Below are 17921 nucleotides of genomic sequence, written 5' to 3'. Positions count from 1 at the left end.
TTAGAGTTTCCCAAGTAGGGGAACAACAGGGTGTTCAATGAGAGCAATTATTAGTGATGAAACAGACCTGTTAAGAGGAATAGAAAAGGATTTCATTCAACATGAGAATATTAATGAAAAAAATTGTGTAATTCCATGGCATCTGAAAAGAGAGAATAAAGTGATTTCAGCATTGGCATGAGCTTTTCCATCAGTGAGCATTCTGGGAATCTTAGTATGACTAGGAATGTGAGCAAGAAACACTGGGACTGTATAATCCTGTAAAAGAGATTGAAGACTGATAAACAGGGATAATAAATTAGAGTCCAGATGAGGTGATAGATTGCAGAGAAAATATGAGGCATCAGTTTGGTTATATACTGAGAATCTGCCATGATTTTTAAGGTGGGGGGAAACATACAAAGAGCCAAAATAATTGCAGCTAATATTGCCCACTGAGGAGAAGCTTGAGGAAATGTGTAATAATCAGTCCATTTTTTATCAGTCAATATGGATACAATGTCCCATTGTTTTCCTCCACCACTGTAGACAGTAATCCCAGTGGAAAATAGAATGGAGGAGATCATAGAAGAAGGAACACAAGAGACTTGACACAATAAGGAAAGGTGTTTATCTGGAGGTGCATAGAAAGCAACAGGAGCCAAAGCATCAGTTAAGACAGCTTGATGATATGAAGAAAACTGTAAATGTTGTGAATGTAAAATCTTTCCATAAGTAAGAGAAAGTACATGAATATCAGTTCCTATGAGAGATAAAATATGGTTGTGACCATCAGAGATCCATTGAGCATACATATCAGCATAAGGGAGACTAATTCTTCCTGAAAAATGAGGAGAATATAACTACTCTAATGTAGACAAGTCTTGATTATAAATGGCATCAACTGCAGCAAGGGTATAGGATTTCATGTAAAGATTATTACAGATAAAAGAACAATGAATGTTGGGGATTCTATCCATAAGAACTGTAGATAATTTTTCATTAACTTGTTGAAGAGTTGTAATCAGTGCAGGAATTAACTGGAAAAAAACTGGTGGGATTATGTTGCTTTTTCAACACCTGATAGCATATCAGTTGTTAAAGAAATAACTGAAAAAAAGCTATAGAAATAAATAATACAATCAATGATATAGACCTAATGGATATTTACAGAGTATTTCATCCATCATAAAGCAAATATACTTTCTTCTCAGCAGCTCATGGATCCTTCTCCAAAATAGACCATAGGCTATGCCACAAACAAGCCATTAGTAAATACAAAAAAATAGAGATGCTACCCTGTATCCTATCAGACTATAATGGAATGCAATTAGAAATGAACAATAAAACAACAAACAAAAAGTACTCATATTCCTGAAGACTAAATAATATGCTACTGAATGATGCAATGATAACAGAAGACATCAGGGAAGAAATAAAAAAAAATCTTAGAAGTAAACGAGAACAATGACACAACATATCAAAACCTCTGGGACACTACAAAAGCTGTGCTAAGAGGAAAGTTCATTGCATTGAGCTCATACAATAAAAAGATAAAAAGTCATCAACTCTATGACCTAACATTACACCTCAAAGCTCTAGAAAAAGAAGAACAGGTCAACACCAAAAATAATAGAAGACAGGAAATAATTAAAATCAGAGCTGAAATCAATGAAATTGTAACAAGAGAAACAATTCAAAAAATTGATAAAACAAAAAGTTGGTTCTTTGAAAAAGTAAACAAAATTGATAAACCCCTAGCCACACTAATGGAGAGAAGGAGAGAAAAAACTCAAATTACTAGACTTTGTGATGAAAATGGAAAGATCATGACAGACACCTTTGAAAGACATACCATAATTAGAAGCTACTTTGAAAATCTATACTCCAACAAAATAGAAAATATCAAAGACATTGAAAAATTTTTAGAGACATGATCCTCCCAAACTGAACCAGGAAGACATACACAATCTAAGCAGATCAATTTTAAGCACTGAAATAGAAGAAGCCATCAAAAGCCTAACAACCAAGAAAAGCCCAGGACAAGATGGATTCTTAGCTGAATTCTACAAGACCTTTAAAGAAGTACTGATACCAATTCTTCTCAAAGTATTTTAGGAAATAGAAAAGGAGAGAAACCATCAAAATTCATCTATGAGGCTAGTATCACCCTTATACCAAAACCAGAAAAAGACACATCAAAGAAAGAAAACTTTATACCAATATCCCTGATGAACATAGATGCAAAACTCCTTAACAAAATACTGGCAAATTGCATACAAAAATATATTAAAAGGACAGTGCACCATGATCATTTGGGGTTTATCCCAGGGATGCAAGGTTGTTTCAACACCCGGAAATCAATAAATGTAATTCACCACATCAATAGACTTAAAGTTAAAAATCACATGATTATTTCAATTGATACAGAGAAAGCATTTGATAAAATACAGCACCCCTTCATGCTTAAAACACTAGAAAAAATAGGAATAGTAGGAACATACCTCAACTTTGTAAAGGCCATCTACTCTAAGCCCACAGCCAACATCATTCTTTTTTTTTATTGTAAACAAATGGGATACATATTGTTTCTCTTTTTGTACATGGAGTAAAGACATACCATTTGTGTAATCATAAATTTACATAGGGTAATGTTGTTTGATTCATTCTGTTATTTTTCCCTTCCCCCAACTCTCCCACCCCTCTTATCCCTCTATACAATCCTTCCCTCCTCCATTCTTGCCCCCCTCCAACCACCCATTATATGTCATCATCCACTTATCAGTGAGATCATTTATCCTTTAGTTTTTTGAGACTGGCTTATCGCACTTAGCATGATAATCTCAAATTTCAGCCATTTGCCTGCAAATGCCATAATTTTATCATTCTTTATGGCTGAGTAATATTCCATTGTATATATACCACAGTTTCTTTATACATTCATCAGTTGAAGGACATCTAGGTTGGTTCTACAATCAGGCTATTGTGAATTGAGCAGCTGTGAACATTGATGTAGCTGTGTCTCTGTAGTATACTGATTATAAGTCCTTTGGGTATAGGCCGAGGAGTGGGATAGCTGGGTCAAATGGTGGGTCCATTCCAAGCATTCTGAGGAATCTAAATACTGCTTTCCAGAGTGGCTGCACTAATTTGCAACCCCATCAGCAATGTATGAGTGTACTTTTTTTCCCACATCCTTTCAACAACTATTGTTGCTTGTGTTCTTGATAATCGCCACTCTATTTGGGGTGAGATGGAATCTTAGGGTAGTTTTTATTTGAATTTCTCTTATTACTAAAGATGTTGAACATTTTTCATATATCTGTTGATTGCTTGTGCACCTTCTCCTGTGAAGTGTCTGTTCATTTCCTTAGCCCATATGTTGATTGGGTTATTTGATTTCTTGGTGTAGTGTTTTTTGAGTTCTTTTTTTTAATTTTAAACAAATGGGATACATGTTGTTTCTCTGTTTGTACATGGAGTCAAGACATACCTTGACATATTGTGTAATCATAAGTTTACATAGGGTAATGTTGTTTGATTCATTCTGTTATTTTTTTCCCTTCCTCCCCACCCCTCCCACCACTCTTTTCCCTCTATACAGTCCTTCCTTCCTCCATTCTTACCGCCCTCCTTAACCCTAACCCTAAACCTAACCCTAACCCTAATGCTAACCTCTCCCACCCTCCATTATATGTCCTCATCTGCTTATCAGCGAGATCATTTGTCCTTTAGTTTTTGGAGATTGATTTATCTCACTTAGCATGCTATTCTCCAATTTCAGCCATTTGCCTGCAAATGCCATAATTTTATCATTCTTTAAGGTGGAGTAATATTCCATTGTATATATATGCCACAGTTTCTTTATCCATTCATCAATTGAAGGACATCTAGGTTGGTTCCACAATCTGGCTATGGTGAATTGAGCAGCAATGAACATTGATGTGGCTGTATCTCTGTAGTATGCTGATTTTAAGTCCTTTGGGTATAGGTCAAGGAGTGGAATAGCTGGGTCAAATGGTGGTTCCATTCCAAGCTTTCTGAGGAATCTCCATATGGCTTTCCAGAGTGGCTGCACTAATTTGCAACCCCACCAGCAATCTATGAGTGTACCTTTTTCCCCACATCCTCGCCAACAACTATTGTTTCTTGTGTTCTTGATAATCACCTTTCCAATTGTTGTGAGATGGAATCTTAGGGTGGTTTTGATTTGCATTTCTCTTATTACTAGAGATGTTGAACATTTTTTCATATATCTGTTGATTGCTTGTACATCTTCTCCTGTGAAGTGTCTGTTCATTTCCTTAGCCCATTTGTTGATTGGATTATTTGTATTCTTTGTGTAGAGTTTTTTGAGTTCTTTATATATTCTGGAAATTAGCGCTCTATCTGAAGTATGAGTGGCAAAGATTTTCTCCCACTCTGTAGGCTCTCTCTTCACATTGCTGATAGTTTCCTTTGCTGAGAGAAAGCTTTTAGTTTGAATCTATCCCAGTTGTTGATTCTTGCTTTTATTTCTTGTGCTATGGGAGTCCTGTTAAAGAAGTCTGATCCTAAGCCAACAAGTTGAAGATTTGGACCTAGTTTTTCTTCTATAAGATGCAGGGTCTCTGGTCTGATTCCAAGGTCCTTGATCCATTTTGAGTTGAGTTTTGTGCAGGGTGAGAGATAGAGGTTTAATTTTATTCTGTTTCATATGGATTTCTTCCAGTTTTCCCAGCAAAATTTGTTGAAGAGGCTATCTTTTCTCCATTGCATATTTTTGGCCCCGTTGTCTAGTATGAGAAAATTGTATTTATTTGGGTTTGTGTCCATGTCCTCTATTCTGTACCATTGATCTACCTGTCTATTTTGGTATCAATACCATGCAGTTTTTGTTACTATTGCTTTGTAGTAGATTTGAAGATCTGGTATTGCGATACCCCCTGTTTTGCTCTTCCTGCTAAGAATTGCTTTAGCTATTCTGGGTTTCTTATTCTTCCAGATGAATTTCATTGCTTGCTTGCTCTATTTCTGTAAGGTACATCATTGTGATTTTAACTGGAATTGCATTGAATCTGTATAGCACTTTTTGTAGTATGGCCATTTTGACAATATTAATTCTGCCTATCCAAGAACATGGGAGATCTTTCCATCTTCTAAGATTTTCCTTGCTTTCTTTCTTTAGTGTTCTGTAGTTCTCATTGTAGAGATCTTTCACCTCTTTTGTGATACTGATTCCCAAGTATTTTATTTTTTTTAGGCCATTGTGAATGGGGTAGATTTCCTAGCTTCTCTTTCTGAAGATTCATCACTTATGTACAAAAATGCATTGGATTTATAAGCATAGATCTTGTAACCTGCTACTTTACTGAATTCTCTTATGAGTTTTAAAAGTTTTCTGGTGGAATTTATGGGTTCCTCTAAATAAATAATCATGTCATCAGTGAACAGGGATATTTTGCATCCTTCTTTTCCTATTTGTATTCCTTTAATTTCTTTGGTTTTTCTAATTGCTCTGGGTAGAGTTTCAAGGACAATGTTGCCAACATCATTCTTAATGGAGAAAAACTGAAAGCATTTTGTCTAAAAACTGGAACAAGACAGGGATGCCCTCTTTCACCATTTCTATTCAACATCATCCTTGAAACACTTGCCACAGCAATTAGACAAACCAAAGTAATTAAAGGGATACAAATAGGAAAAGAAGAACTAAATCTGTCACCACTTGCTGATGACATGATCCTATATTTAGAAGAACCACAAAACTCCACTAGAAAACTTCTAGAACTAATAAATGAATTAGCAAAGTTGCAGGATATAAAATCAATATGTGTAAGTCTAATGCATTTCTATTCATAAGTGCTGATCCTCTGAAAGAGAAATTAGGAAAACCACTCCATTCACAGTAGTGTCAAAAAAAATTAAATACTTAGGAATTAATCTAACAAAAGTGCTAAAATCCTTTAGAATGAAAACTACAGAACATTAAAGAAAGAAATTGAAGAAAACCTTAGAACAATGAAAGAACTCCCATGTTCTTGGATAGGCAGAATTAACATTGTCAAAATGGCCATTCTACCAAAGGCACTATACAGATTGAATGCAATTCCAGTTAACATCCCAATGACATTCCTCATAGGAGTAGAGAAAGCAATCATGAACTTCATCTGGAAGAAAAGAGACCTTGAATAGTCAAAACAATCCTGAATAGAAAAAGTGAAACAGGAGGCATCACAATCCCAGACATTAAACTATACTACAGAGCAATCATAACAAAAACAGCATAGTATTGGCACCAAAATAGACAGTCAGAACAATGGTACAGAATAGAAGAAACTACATAAATACAGTCACCTCACAGTAGACAGAGGAGCCAATAATATACAATGGAGCAAAGATAGCCTGTTCAACAAATAGTGCTGGCAAAACTGGAAATCCATATGCAGTAAAATGAAATTAATTTTCTATCTCTCACTCTGCACAAAACTCAACTCAAAATGGATCAAAGACACAGAAATTGAACCAGAGACCCTGTACCTAATAGAAGACAAAGTAAGCCCAAATCCTCATTATGTTGGCTTAGGATAAGACTTCCTTAATAAGACTCCCAAAGCACAAGAAATCAAAGCAAGAATCAATAAATGTGATGGACTCAAACTAAAAAGCTTTTTCTCAGCAAAGGATACAATCAAGAATGTGAAGAGAGAGCCTACAGAGTGGGAGAAAATCTTTTCCACATGCACTTCAGATAGAGCACTTACCTCAAAAATTTATAAAGAACTTACAAAACTTTACACCAAAAATACAAAGAACCCAATCAATAAATGGGCCAAGTACCTGGACAGACACTTTATGGAAGAAGACACACAGACAATTGATAAATATATGAAAAAGTGTTCAACAGTTTTAGTAATTAGAGAAATGCAAATAAAACAACTCTAAGATTTCTTCTTACTCCAATTAGAATGGCTTTTATCAAGAACACAAACAATAATAACTGTTGGCATGGATGTGGGAAAAAAGGCACACTTTTACATTGCTGGTGAAGTTGCAAATTTGTGCAACCACTCTGGAAAGAAGTATGGAGAATCCTAAGAAAACTTGTAATGGGACCCACATTTTGACCCAGTTATCTCACTCCTGGGTTTATACCCAAAGACCTAAAATCAGCAAACCACAGTAACAGAGCCACATCAATGTTTATAGTAGCTCAGTTCACAATAGCTATATTGTAGAACCAAACTAGATGCCCTTCAACAGATGAATGGATGCAGAAAATCTGGTGTATATACACAACAGAATACTATTCAGCCATAAAGAAGAATAATATTATGGCATTTGCAAATAAATGGATGGAATTGGAGAATATCATGCAAGTGAAATAAGTCAAGCTCAAAAAACCAATGGCCGAATGTTTTCCCTGATAAGTGGAGGATGATATACAATGGAGGTGGGGGTGGGGAATGAGAGAATAATGGGGGAACTTTAGAATATGTAGAAGAAAATGAGAGGGAGGAGGGTATTAAAAATGGTGGAATGAAACATACATCATTGCCCTATATACTGTATGATTACATGAATGGTATGAATCTGCATTGTGTACAACCATAAATGAAATGATGTACCCCATTAGTGTACAATGAATCAAAATGCAGTCTGTAAAAAATTAAAAGCTTAATAAAATAATTTAAAAAAGAAATGTATCATCAGGGCCAATTTAAATGTACTAATAATTATTGCAAAGAAACAGAAAATTTTGGAAGAAAGAGTCAATTTTGGAATATGAGGAACAGAATAACATTGGAGTATTTTATGTCCTTAATAGTTAATAGGAAGTTGTCATTAAATTTTTTTCTGTGGCCACATGGAGGACAGGTTGTAATAGAATGTGTTACAATTTAGTAAAGTAACTTCTGTACAAGAATTGGCCCACAAATCAAAGTATCAACCATATAATGATAAACATGAATATGTGGGGATAATTGTCAGAAAAGCTGAAGAGCCTTATTCACAAAATGTTGACATGATGTGGGGCTACTGAACATACCTTAAGGAAGAACTTTCCACTGATATCTATCAGCAGACTTATGATCATTGAAAACAGGAACTGGGAAGGCAATTTTTTCTCTATCATGATGAAAGAGAGGAATGGTTGAAAAACACCCAGTCTTGTAGGTCTATTACATGTAAGAAAAAATCCTGAGAAGTTAGATTACAGTGAAGCAATCTACACTGAAGTAGACCCATAGTTTGTACACATTTATAAATTCTCTTAAATCTTGTAATATTCTCCATTACACTGACTTCTTTTTTATGATAAAAATGGGCATATTCCATGGACTGGTAGAATGTTCAATATGTCCCAATTGAAACTCTTCTTGATTAAGGGCCTCTGCGGCTGCCGTTTTCTCCTTAGACCATGGCCATTGTTCTACCCAGACAGGAGTGGTGACCTTCAATCCATTTTAATTGCAAGGCAGTCAGATCTGCAGAGGCTCCTATAAAAAAGGAGATTCCATAGACATTTGTAACTTGTGCAAGATATTACTGCCCCATACAGAAAGGGAATTTCATAATGTATGGTTGAATATGAGTAGTAGCTTGCTCTGAGTTGGAAGGGTGGAGCATCACAACCATAGAGAGCTCTTAAGTACCTGCTTATTATTGTCTTCTATGCTCCAAACTGGTGAGGCCCCTTTGTAATTTCCATGCACGAGGCCACATTGAGAGGGGTCTAACTCTAACATCAACACCAGTGTCCAATAACCCTGTGATGGACTGCTCATTTAAGCAAAGGCTTAATTTTGGTCTATTTTTATAGTACATAAATCTGCCCCAATAATAGTGGAACCAAATCTTGCATTCCCCCTTTCATTTAGGAGCTATTGGGCAGTAATATAAAGAATCACAATTAATTGAGCTATGAGGGATACTTTGGGGAGGTTTAAGGGCACATGAAACCAAACTTGAATGTGCATTACACCAGTACAATCAGAATCAATTACTCCTGGAATTATAATTTTTCTTTAGTACCATGGGAGCAGGAAAATTAAACCAAAGGCATCTCTGGGGAGAAGTCCTTGAATTTGGGTAGTTTACAAACTTCCCCAGGAATACATATTTGAGCAACCTCAGTAGTAATCAAATCTATACTTGTGCTCCCTCTAGTGGCACAGGATAATGACTATTTTATTTGTATTTATTAAAGGCTCTTTTATTTAATAACATGTTCTGTTTAAGAGAAGGATCCCTGTGCTGCTGAGAAGAAAGTATATTTGCATGTTGATGAATGGAATATTCTACATAAGTCGGTTTAGTCTAATGTATTGATTGTGTTATTGAGTTCTATGGTTTCTTTGTTCAATTTTGTTTGGAATATCTATCCAGTGGTGAGAGCAGTGTTTTGAACTTATCCAGTGTTATTGTACTGTGGTCTACTTGGTTCCTGGTATTGAGAAATTTTTCACATATATGGTTGTGCCATTGTTTGGGGCACAAATATTTATGATTGCTATGCCTTGATAATTTATGGTTCCCAATGAGCAGTATAAAATGTCCTTCTTTATCCCTTCTGAACTAGGTTGGCTTGAAGTCCGCTTTATCTAATATAAGGATGGTAACACCCATGTTTTTACTGAGTCCACATGCATGGTAGGTTTTTTCCCATCCTTTCACCTTTAGTCTCTGGCTGTCTTTTTCTATGAGATGTGTCCCTTGAAAGCAGCATATTTTTGGGTCTTTCTTTTTAATGCCATCTGCCAGTCTATGTCTTTTGATTAATGAGCTTAGGCCATTAACATTCAGGATTATTATTGATATGTGATTTGTATTGCTGCCCATTTTGGCTTATTTTTGATCAAAGGTTTCTCCTTTAGGGCAATTCCTCCCTTTACTGACTTACATTGTAGTTTTTCATTTACTCCTCATGGATTATTTTGCTGAGAATATTTTGTAGTGCAGGTTTTCTATTTGTAAATTCTTTTAACTTTGGTTTATCATGGAAGAATTTTATTTTCTCATCAAATCTGAAGGTTAACTTTGATGAGTATAAGATTCCTGGCTGTCATTCATATTCTTTCAGAAGTTGAAATATGTTGTTCCAGGCTCTCCTAGTTTTTTTGGTCTGGGCTGTCATATCTGCTGATATACATATTGTTTTCCTCCATATGTTACCTGGGACTTTTCTCTCATAAACTTTAAACAAAAAATGCATTTATTACCTAGGAAATTGCAAAAGTCTTAATGCCTGTGTTTGATTATCAAAGGCATTTCTTAAAGTTTGCTTATGAGGAAATACTTATAAAGGGATCCAATAAGCACCACTGTGCTGTCGATGCAGGAAGCCTTGACTTGCTGTGACATGATTCAACCAGCAAGCAATCTTCATCCAGAAATTATGTCCCATGGTTTCTAGTTCTCACTGTTTGAATGTTCCCTGCTAGAGCAGATGAACCTTCAGTGGACCCCAGATGAATTCTGCAAACTACACATTACTTGCATTTCCTCTAGAACTATAGCTCACTGAATTCTAACTCATGAGTTTTTCATGCTTTAAGGTTGCAAGGTAAATTAAATTTAAATTTAATGGATAGGGTTGAAAATAAATTGAATCCAAAACACCCATTGAGAAATGTCCCTTTGATGAATGTTTTTAGACATTTAACTTATATTCTACATTGAAAAACTGTGTGACCAAGGAGATGGGAATAAATGAAATATTGATATAATGACTCCATGGTATGTCACATCTTCTGTCAAATAATTCAAAACCCCGTAAGTGTGTGAGTATCACATGGAACTTATGAAGAATCCTGCAAAAATTTTTACTTTGTCCACTTGTTTTGAAATAAGGAATAGAATTTTTACATTAGTATCAATTATGTCCAAAATATATTTTGGAAAGCAAGGTTTTCAAAATATCATGTCTACCCTTATGAGGAAACTATATGTGAGAGTACTTTTTAGAGTCTTTTTGTGATCATGTTTGTCAGTGCTTTATGAAATCAAAAGTACAGAACACAAAGACTTAGGATAGTCAAAAGGTAGAAATTTGATGAGAGTTCAGTCACCAAAAAGACAATTTACTAAATGCTACTATACTGCATTTAAAGAAAATAGTCAAGACTAAGTATATTTTGTTAGAACCATCAGAGTTTTCAATTTTTACAAAGTATCTAAAATATTTATATCAATAACATATACATAGAGCATTGTATGAAAGTGGTTGTTTATATGAGTAGAGATAAGAACCAGATTGAATTCAGAGTTAAAATGATAATTTTAAAAACTGGGGCCAAGGAAGTTGTGGTGATAAAGAGAATGGAGTCCCTTTAGAGATGACAAGTACTTCACAATGAGACCTCAGGAAGGAGACTGAGAGCATCTAAGACATTTGGAAAACTACATCCCTTGCACAATCAAGTAATTGGAAGGGAACATTCCCTCAAGAAGTCTCTAGGTGTCACGAGGCTTGCACAGGGGCCCGAGCAAGTGAGATTACTATGCACAGCAAGGAATACATTCAGAAACCAATGTAGCAGCTATTTAGGGACTAAACTATGGTGTCAGCTGGCAGCAGTCTTTAACGATATTTATGTTACTGGCTCTGCAGGAAGACAGGGTGTTCAAGTTAAAGGGTCATGAAGGATTCTACCATCATCTCAAAGAAATTCCTTGGAGGCCAGGCAAAATGTAGCAGGATCCAAGGTCCTGTAGGTGGCCCTGATATGGTAATATGTGAAGCTGTGAAGGTGAAGCCTAATTTGGAATGGAATCCCCAAAAATTAATATATGCAAGTAGCATGACCTGCCTCTCAGGAAAAGCTTATACCTACAGAAAGAGCCAAGTAAAGAGATTCCCCTTGCTCTTCACTTAGCAAGATCAAAGAATAGTAATTCCCAATCTCTTTGGAAATAAGGTCTTTCAGTTAAGGTTCCTAGATGCTAATGAGGAATTGCAGGTGGAGTTATGTTTGCTTATCTGGGTTTTTTCTTTTTTTTCCCTCTGACCCACCCATTGTTTTAATAACCCTACTAATCCTGTTTGGAATGGGAAGGTTTGCTCTCTACCAGTGGATATGGAATTTATAAGACTTGCTTTTGGTTTTCACAGGGATTCACAATCAAGAATTTACCTTCAGTTTCAGGTGAGATTGTGGTCTTGGACTTTGGGGAAATCCTGGAATTTTTAACACTGTGAAACCATTGGAGATGGACTAAAATCTATCTGCTTTGTTAAAGGACCAAGAGTTTTGGGGGACTACCAGGGGATATTATGCATTGGAAGTAAGGTGTCTCCAAAAAACTCCTGAGCCAACACAAATTTTCAAAAGTTAAATGACTGGATTGTGAGAGTTGCAAAATAATCAGTTCATCCTGGTTTGAATGAATTGACTGGGTGGTATCTTTATGCATATGGGGCATTGCTGGGGGAGGTGGCCACTGGGGTAAAGCTCTGGAAGCATTCATCTTTCTTGTATCCCCTTTTGCCTTCCCTTTCTTTCCTTTTTTATAGCCACATCCAGAGCAGTTTCTCTCTGCTGGGTCCTTCCTCAATGTGCTGACACCATGGGTACAATGCCATGGAATTTGTCAATGAGATTAAGTCTCTGAACCCCTGAGCCAAAATGTGCTTCCCCTCATCTGAGTTGTGTTTTTTTAATGGGATTTTTTAAATATTTCTTTATTTTTGACCAGGTGTTTGTGGTCAAAAAAATGCAAAGCTGACTCACACAATTACTCAGCATAATCATACAGTGCACAGAATGTGTACCAGAAATATTAAAGATGCCAAAACTTATGAGAACCAATAAATCAGCCACATTATATTAACAAAATGAAGAACAATATGTCCACCATTGAATGTATTGTATAAAATATTTCAGACATATATATATATATATATATATATAGTGGAATGTCATTCATCCTTAGGGAATGAACTAATGATACATGCCACAAGTTGGATTAATTTTGAAAACTTTAGGCTTGTCAAGCCAGAAAATGATATCATATCGAATGATTATTTTTTTATGAGATTTCAAAAACAGGTAAAGATTCGAAGAAAATTTCATGTTTTCCAGTGACTGTAATTAGAGATAAAAGGTACAGTGTGTGTAAAGGATTTGACAGTTCATCTGAACTAATAAAAGCATTTGAGAAGAAGAGGTATTTGGAAGTTGTACAATTTTGTACTGTGATAAATGACACTGAACTTATAACAATGAACTCTTACAGAGGTTAGTTTTATGTCAGGAGCATGTCATCTGAATTATAAGAGATTCTCTGCCAAACTGTACAGAATGTTAAATGTTTCAAACTTGTAGCTTGGGGAGAAAGTGAGAATTTTCAACACCCTAATGTTAATGGATCCCATAAACACCCCTAACTCACACCAAGGTGAAAGAGGCAGAGATGAGAACACGCAGTGAGCCCACCAGCCTCTCCTCAGTGCTACTCCCTTCTCAGCAATGAGGTAGGGTGATGCTCAGCAGAGGACTCCCTGTGCCATCCACTGTACATGCTGCCATGTGACCAGGTCTCTCCCCTGGGCTCTGGGGATGCTGCTGCCTCCTGGTGTGCTCGGCCTGCTCCTGTCTCTGCAGGCTGTGCTCTGGTCCCCCAAGGGCTCTGCATCCTCTAGCTGGGCAACAGGTTCACATAAAGCAGAGGTGACTGAGCTCCTCACATACCTCCTGGCACTGTGCTGGCTGGACAGGTCCACCCTGGCTGCAGACAGAGAAGCCAAGGAGAGACAATGTTCTGTTCACATTGGCAGCACGCGATACTCAGGAGTGAGTAATTACGTTATGTAAAGACAATAATCATTTACTTATTTCCCTAAAACCCAGTGTTTGGAATAGCTGTAGTCATAGTTATGTCATCAATAATGCCTTTTGATCAATTACTGTTTTAGATATTACCTTATGAATGCATGGGAGAGTTAGGCTTTCATTATTTCAAGACAGCCTGAGCTTATCTGTTACAGAAGTGAAGATGGTCCAAAGCCTATTTGGGTGCTATTAATTTGTAAATCAGTAGAATAATATCAGTCCAACTTACTGGTTAGTTATTAATGTGACAATATAATTATTGACTAATTCCTATGTAGGAAGTCATGTCATTTCTACTTAATGTGTAAAAAATGAACATTACATGGTCTAAAAGTCAAAGATGTGTGACATTGTTGTGGGGATCATGAACATATACTCATTTCCTGCGATTTAGTATGATATGCCAATTTTTTAAGAAAACAGATATGTGGAAATACAAATTAGAGTTTATGAAGAAGTTTACAAGTGAAGTTGCATGTGAGCCTCCTTTCTAGTTCCATACATTATAATGGGAACATAGGATCATTATGTGACAGTCGAAAAAGGGGTTCTGCCAGCTGTGACAAGAGTGTCACTGAGGTATGAGTTTCAAGTTTGTGTCATGGAGGAACAGAGATGGGGATCAGATAAGATTGCAGGTAGACTGAGTAGGACCATTTCAACTTCACCACGACTGAAATTTACAGCAGCTTACTTGTGTCTGGTCACCCACCCCTGACCCTGGAAGGCTCTCACACTTCCAGAGGAGTGCAGACAGGCTCAGCAAGAAGATCACTTTACTAAGTTTGAGTGTGGTTAACATGGCAAGATGCTGATTGGGACCCAGGTCTACAAAGGACAGAGGAAAGGGTGATGTAGGTGACTCATGTTTGAGCTTGTCTGAGCTGCTGCAGCAGTGTTATGCCTATGAGAAAAATCTTCCTGTTAAGGATTACAGTCAGTGTCTTTTTAAATGATTATGATACCATTGAGAAGAAAGGAAGGAAAAGCAAAGTATCAATGAGACAAAGGCAAATTATCCAAAGTACAAAGGAATCCAACTTTGTGCAGTAACAACAATGAGGAGAAAACTTTATTAACAGAGGATACAGTGGTAACTAATGTTCTCAGTTGTAATTCGTGGAAGAGAATGATGTTAGCTAAATTACAGAGCATTGCAGAATGCCCTGTCAGACAGGTGGCCCTGCAGAAACGGAGGTGACCAACTCCTGCAAGGGCTCTGCATGGGAGTATTGGGATTGCATGGGAGGCATGATGGAGGAGCTGAGGAGAAGTCCTGCAGGTCATGCCCAGACACATATCACAGCCCAGACCCTGGTTTGCAGACCTGCACACCTGCACTAAGGGATGCACTCTACATAGAAATGATCAAACACAATGGGGACATATCATTCAGTGTTTACCTTTCTAGTGCTTATGAAAAAGCAATTTGGACTTTTCATCACTTTTCTCCTAAAACCTACTTAAATAATTAAGATACACATTGAGATAAAGGTACTTGGCTTTTGCTCAAAATGTTGTCATGAACTCTGAAATAATTTTGGGAAATTCACAGGATGATTACAGTTATTTGGTGCATTTAATAAAACGTGTTTAAATCTGCTGAGGTCAAGGATCTGTATTGTCATAATAATAAATCTCACTTTTAATATGGCTTATTTATTCCATGCCACTTCATATCATGGCTTAAACTAAGACATATACTGGGAAGTAAAAGTAATGAATACTTAGAAATATTTTCTACTTAGATTATATGATCTAATGTTTGGGGGAGGCACTATTTGAATTTAAAGAAGTTGTAATGATCTGACTAAATGGAACATCATTCTCTTCACATGATGATACTTCCATAATTCCCCATGTAGGTGGATACAGCTATGTACTGTAATCAGATAACCATTGATGAGAATGATATGCTGAAACAATGGTGCCTTAATGATTATAGTGCTATTTCTGCTTGTAAATCATGATAGAGAAAATTGAGTCATACTTTCAAGACACACATGAAAAAGAGGCCATAGTTTGTTAGAACCAATGTGAAATGTAATTTTACTGCAACAGATTTTACACCCATTAAAGGTAGTAAGCATATCAAATCATTCTGGACACACATGCTGCTCTACTTACATTATTTTGAAATGTTTTCAGAGTATAAGAAACAAAAAGCTACCACTCCATCATCTCCTGTTTATCTTAATTATATTATAAAGCAAATATTTCATTTGTAATCCTCATTAGTTTTAGGAGACTATAGAGTTGTGTCACTTGATGAAAATCTTTGGCAAATTGTTCTGTGAAATTCAGTGTTATTCTCAATTTGCAAGCATATAAAATGATACCATGATATAATAGTATGATATTTCTCATATTCTGAAGTGCCAGGGAAAAATCGTTTTATTACAAGAGAAGAGATACACTACCTTTAAATATCTTTATATTACTGAACTATTCTTTCAAATGTTTAACTTGGATAGAGGACCTAACAACTTCTATGTTCAAGGTCATCAGAGTCAAGAATCCAGAGCTGCTGAAAATTGAATCAAAGCACACGACTTGAAAGAAGCAAGGTGAATGTTGTCTTGAGGAATTGATTTCAACAGAAAAAAGCTATTTGCAGTTTTCTTTTATGAGTTGAGCTCATGGTAAAGAATTTGGGACCATACCATGGATAAAAGGCATAAGAACACAGGCTTCTCAGAAGTTCACTTTCCTGTCCCTGGAGTTTCCCATACTTTCCTGGAAGAAAGTCAAATATTCTGCATTATTTTTTAAAGGTGAATCGTGTTCCACAAATGTTTTTCTTTTCTTCTGATTTACTTAAAGCAGAATGAGTACTGCTGTGATGTATTTGCAGGACTTTGTCTACATGTCCTCTGCTTTGCCATATCACAGGGATGGGAATAGGTTGATGTAAGCAAGGTGGATCTACATAGAAAGTGCAATTAAGAGAATGTATATTTGACTCATGTTTATGAAAGCCCTGATAGGCAAAGTGACTAAGCAAACAACAACAAAAAAATGATCAAATCTATGAGAAAATCAAGGGTGAGCTTTCCTTTCCTATGCAGGGAAACACCTTGGACATGAATATGTAGAGTAATTGTATTAATCATGTTTTTTGCTTTCTATTATCTCTTTATCTTCCCAATCAAAGAAAATATCCTGAAAATGGCCAATTCCACCATGGTAATGGAATTTCTCCTCCTGGGCTTTCCTGATGGCTGGAATATGAGTCTCCTCTATTTCATGTTATTCACAGTGACCTACCTGGGTACCTTGTTAGGGAACCTGCTCATCGTCACTGTCACCACTGCTGACCAGAACCTGCACACACCCATGTACTTCTTCCTCAGGAACCTGTCCATCTTGGACATGTGCTTCATTTCTGTCACTGTCCCGAATGCCTGTGTCAACTCCATCACTGGCAATAGGGCCATTTCAGTGGGTGGCTGTGAAACCCAGATCTTCTTGGTCCTTTTTTGTGCATGTGTTGAACTTCTTTTTCTCTCCATCATGGCCTGGGACCGCTATGTGGCCATCTGCCAGCCTCTCCAGTACCCTACCATCATGAACACTCAGTTTTGTGTTCGCATGACCCTGGCTTCCTTGCTCAGTGGCCTGGTGTATGCAGGTGTGCACACTGGAAACACCTTCCAGCTGTCCTTCTGCCAGTCAAACGTGGTCCATCAGTTCTTCTGTGATATCCCCTCTCTACTGTGGCTCTCTTACTCTGACATTACCAGCAACATGATCCTTATTCTAGTCTCTATTATAATATTTGGTGGTGGCTGCTTTGGTTTAATAATCATGTCATATATTCACATATTTTCTACTGTGCTGAAATATCCCACCACCGCCTCAGTAAAGGCCTTCTCCACCTGCACCCCTCACATCCTTGTGGTGTCCATCTTCCTCAGCTCTGGCACAGGTGTGTATCTGAGGTCTTCAGCAAACTCTGACACACTCCAGGACTTGATTCCCTCTGCCTGCTATACCATGGTTCCTCCCTTCTTAAATCCTCTCATCTACAGTCTCAGGAACAAACAGGTAAAGGAAGCAGTGATGAGAGTCATGGGAAGACAGTTTTTCTCAGGAAAAAGGTGTAGATGCATTTCAGCATTATCCTAA

At 36.8% G+C, this 17921-nt stretch overlaps 1 protein-coding gene across 1 annotated transcript; it reads left to right on the top strand.

The window, feature by feature from the left end:
* The first annotated feature begins 16961 nt into the window (after nt 1-16961).
* Nucleotides 16962-17921, top strand: LOC124973525 (olfactory receptor 14C36-like). The gene has a single exon (XM_047537416.1). The coding sequence runs from the start codon at nt 16962-16964 to the stop codon at nt 17919-17921; it is 960 nt and encodes a 319-aa protein (XP_047393372.1).

This window comes from Sciurus carolinensis (assembly GCF_902686445.1).
Source record: "Sciurus carolinensis chromosome 19 unlocalized genomic scaffold, mSciCar1.2 SUPER_34, whole genome shotgun sequence".
NCBI lineage: Eukaryota > Metazoa > Chordata > Mammalia > Rodentia > Sciuridae > Sciurus > Sciurus carolinensis.
The sequence above is the reverse complement of the archived record's forward strand: the minus strand, read 5'-3'. Positions and strand labels throughout refer to the sequence as shown.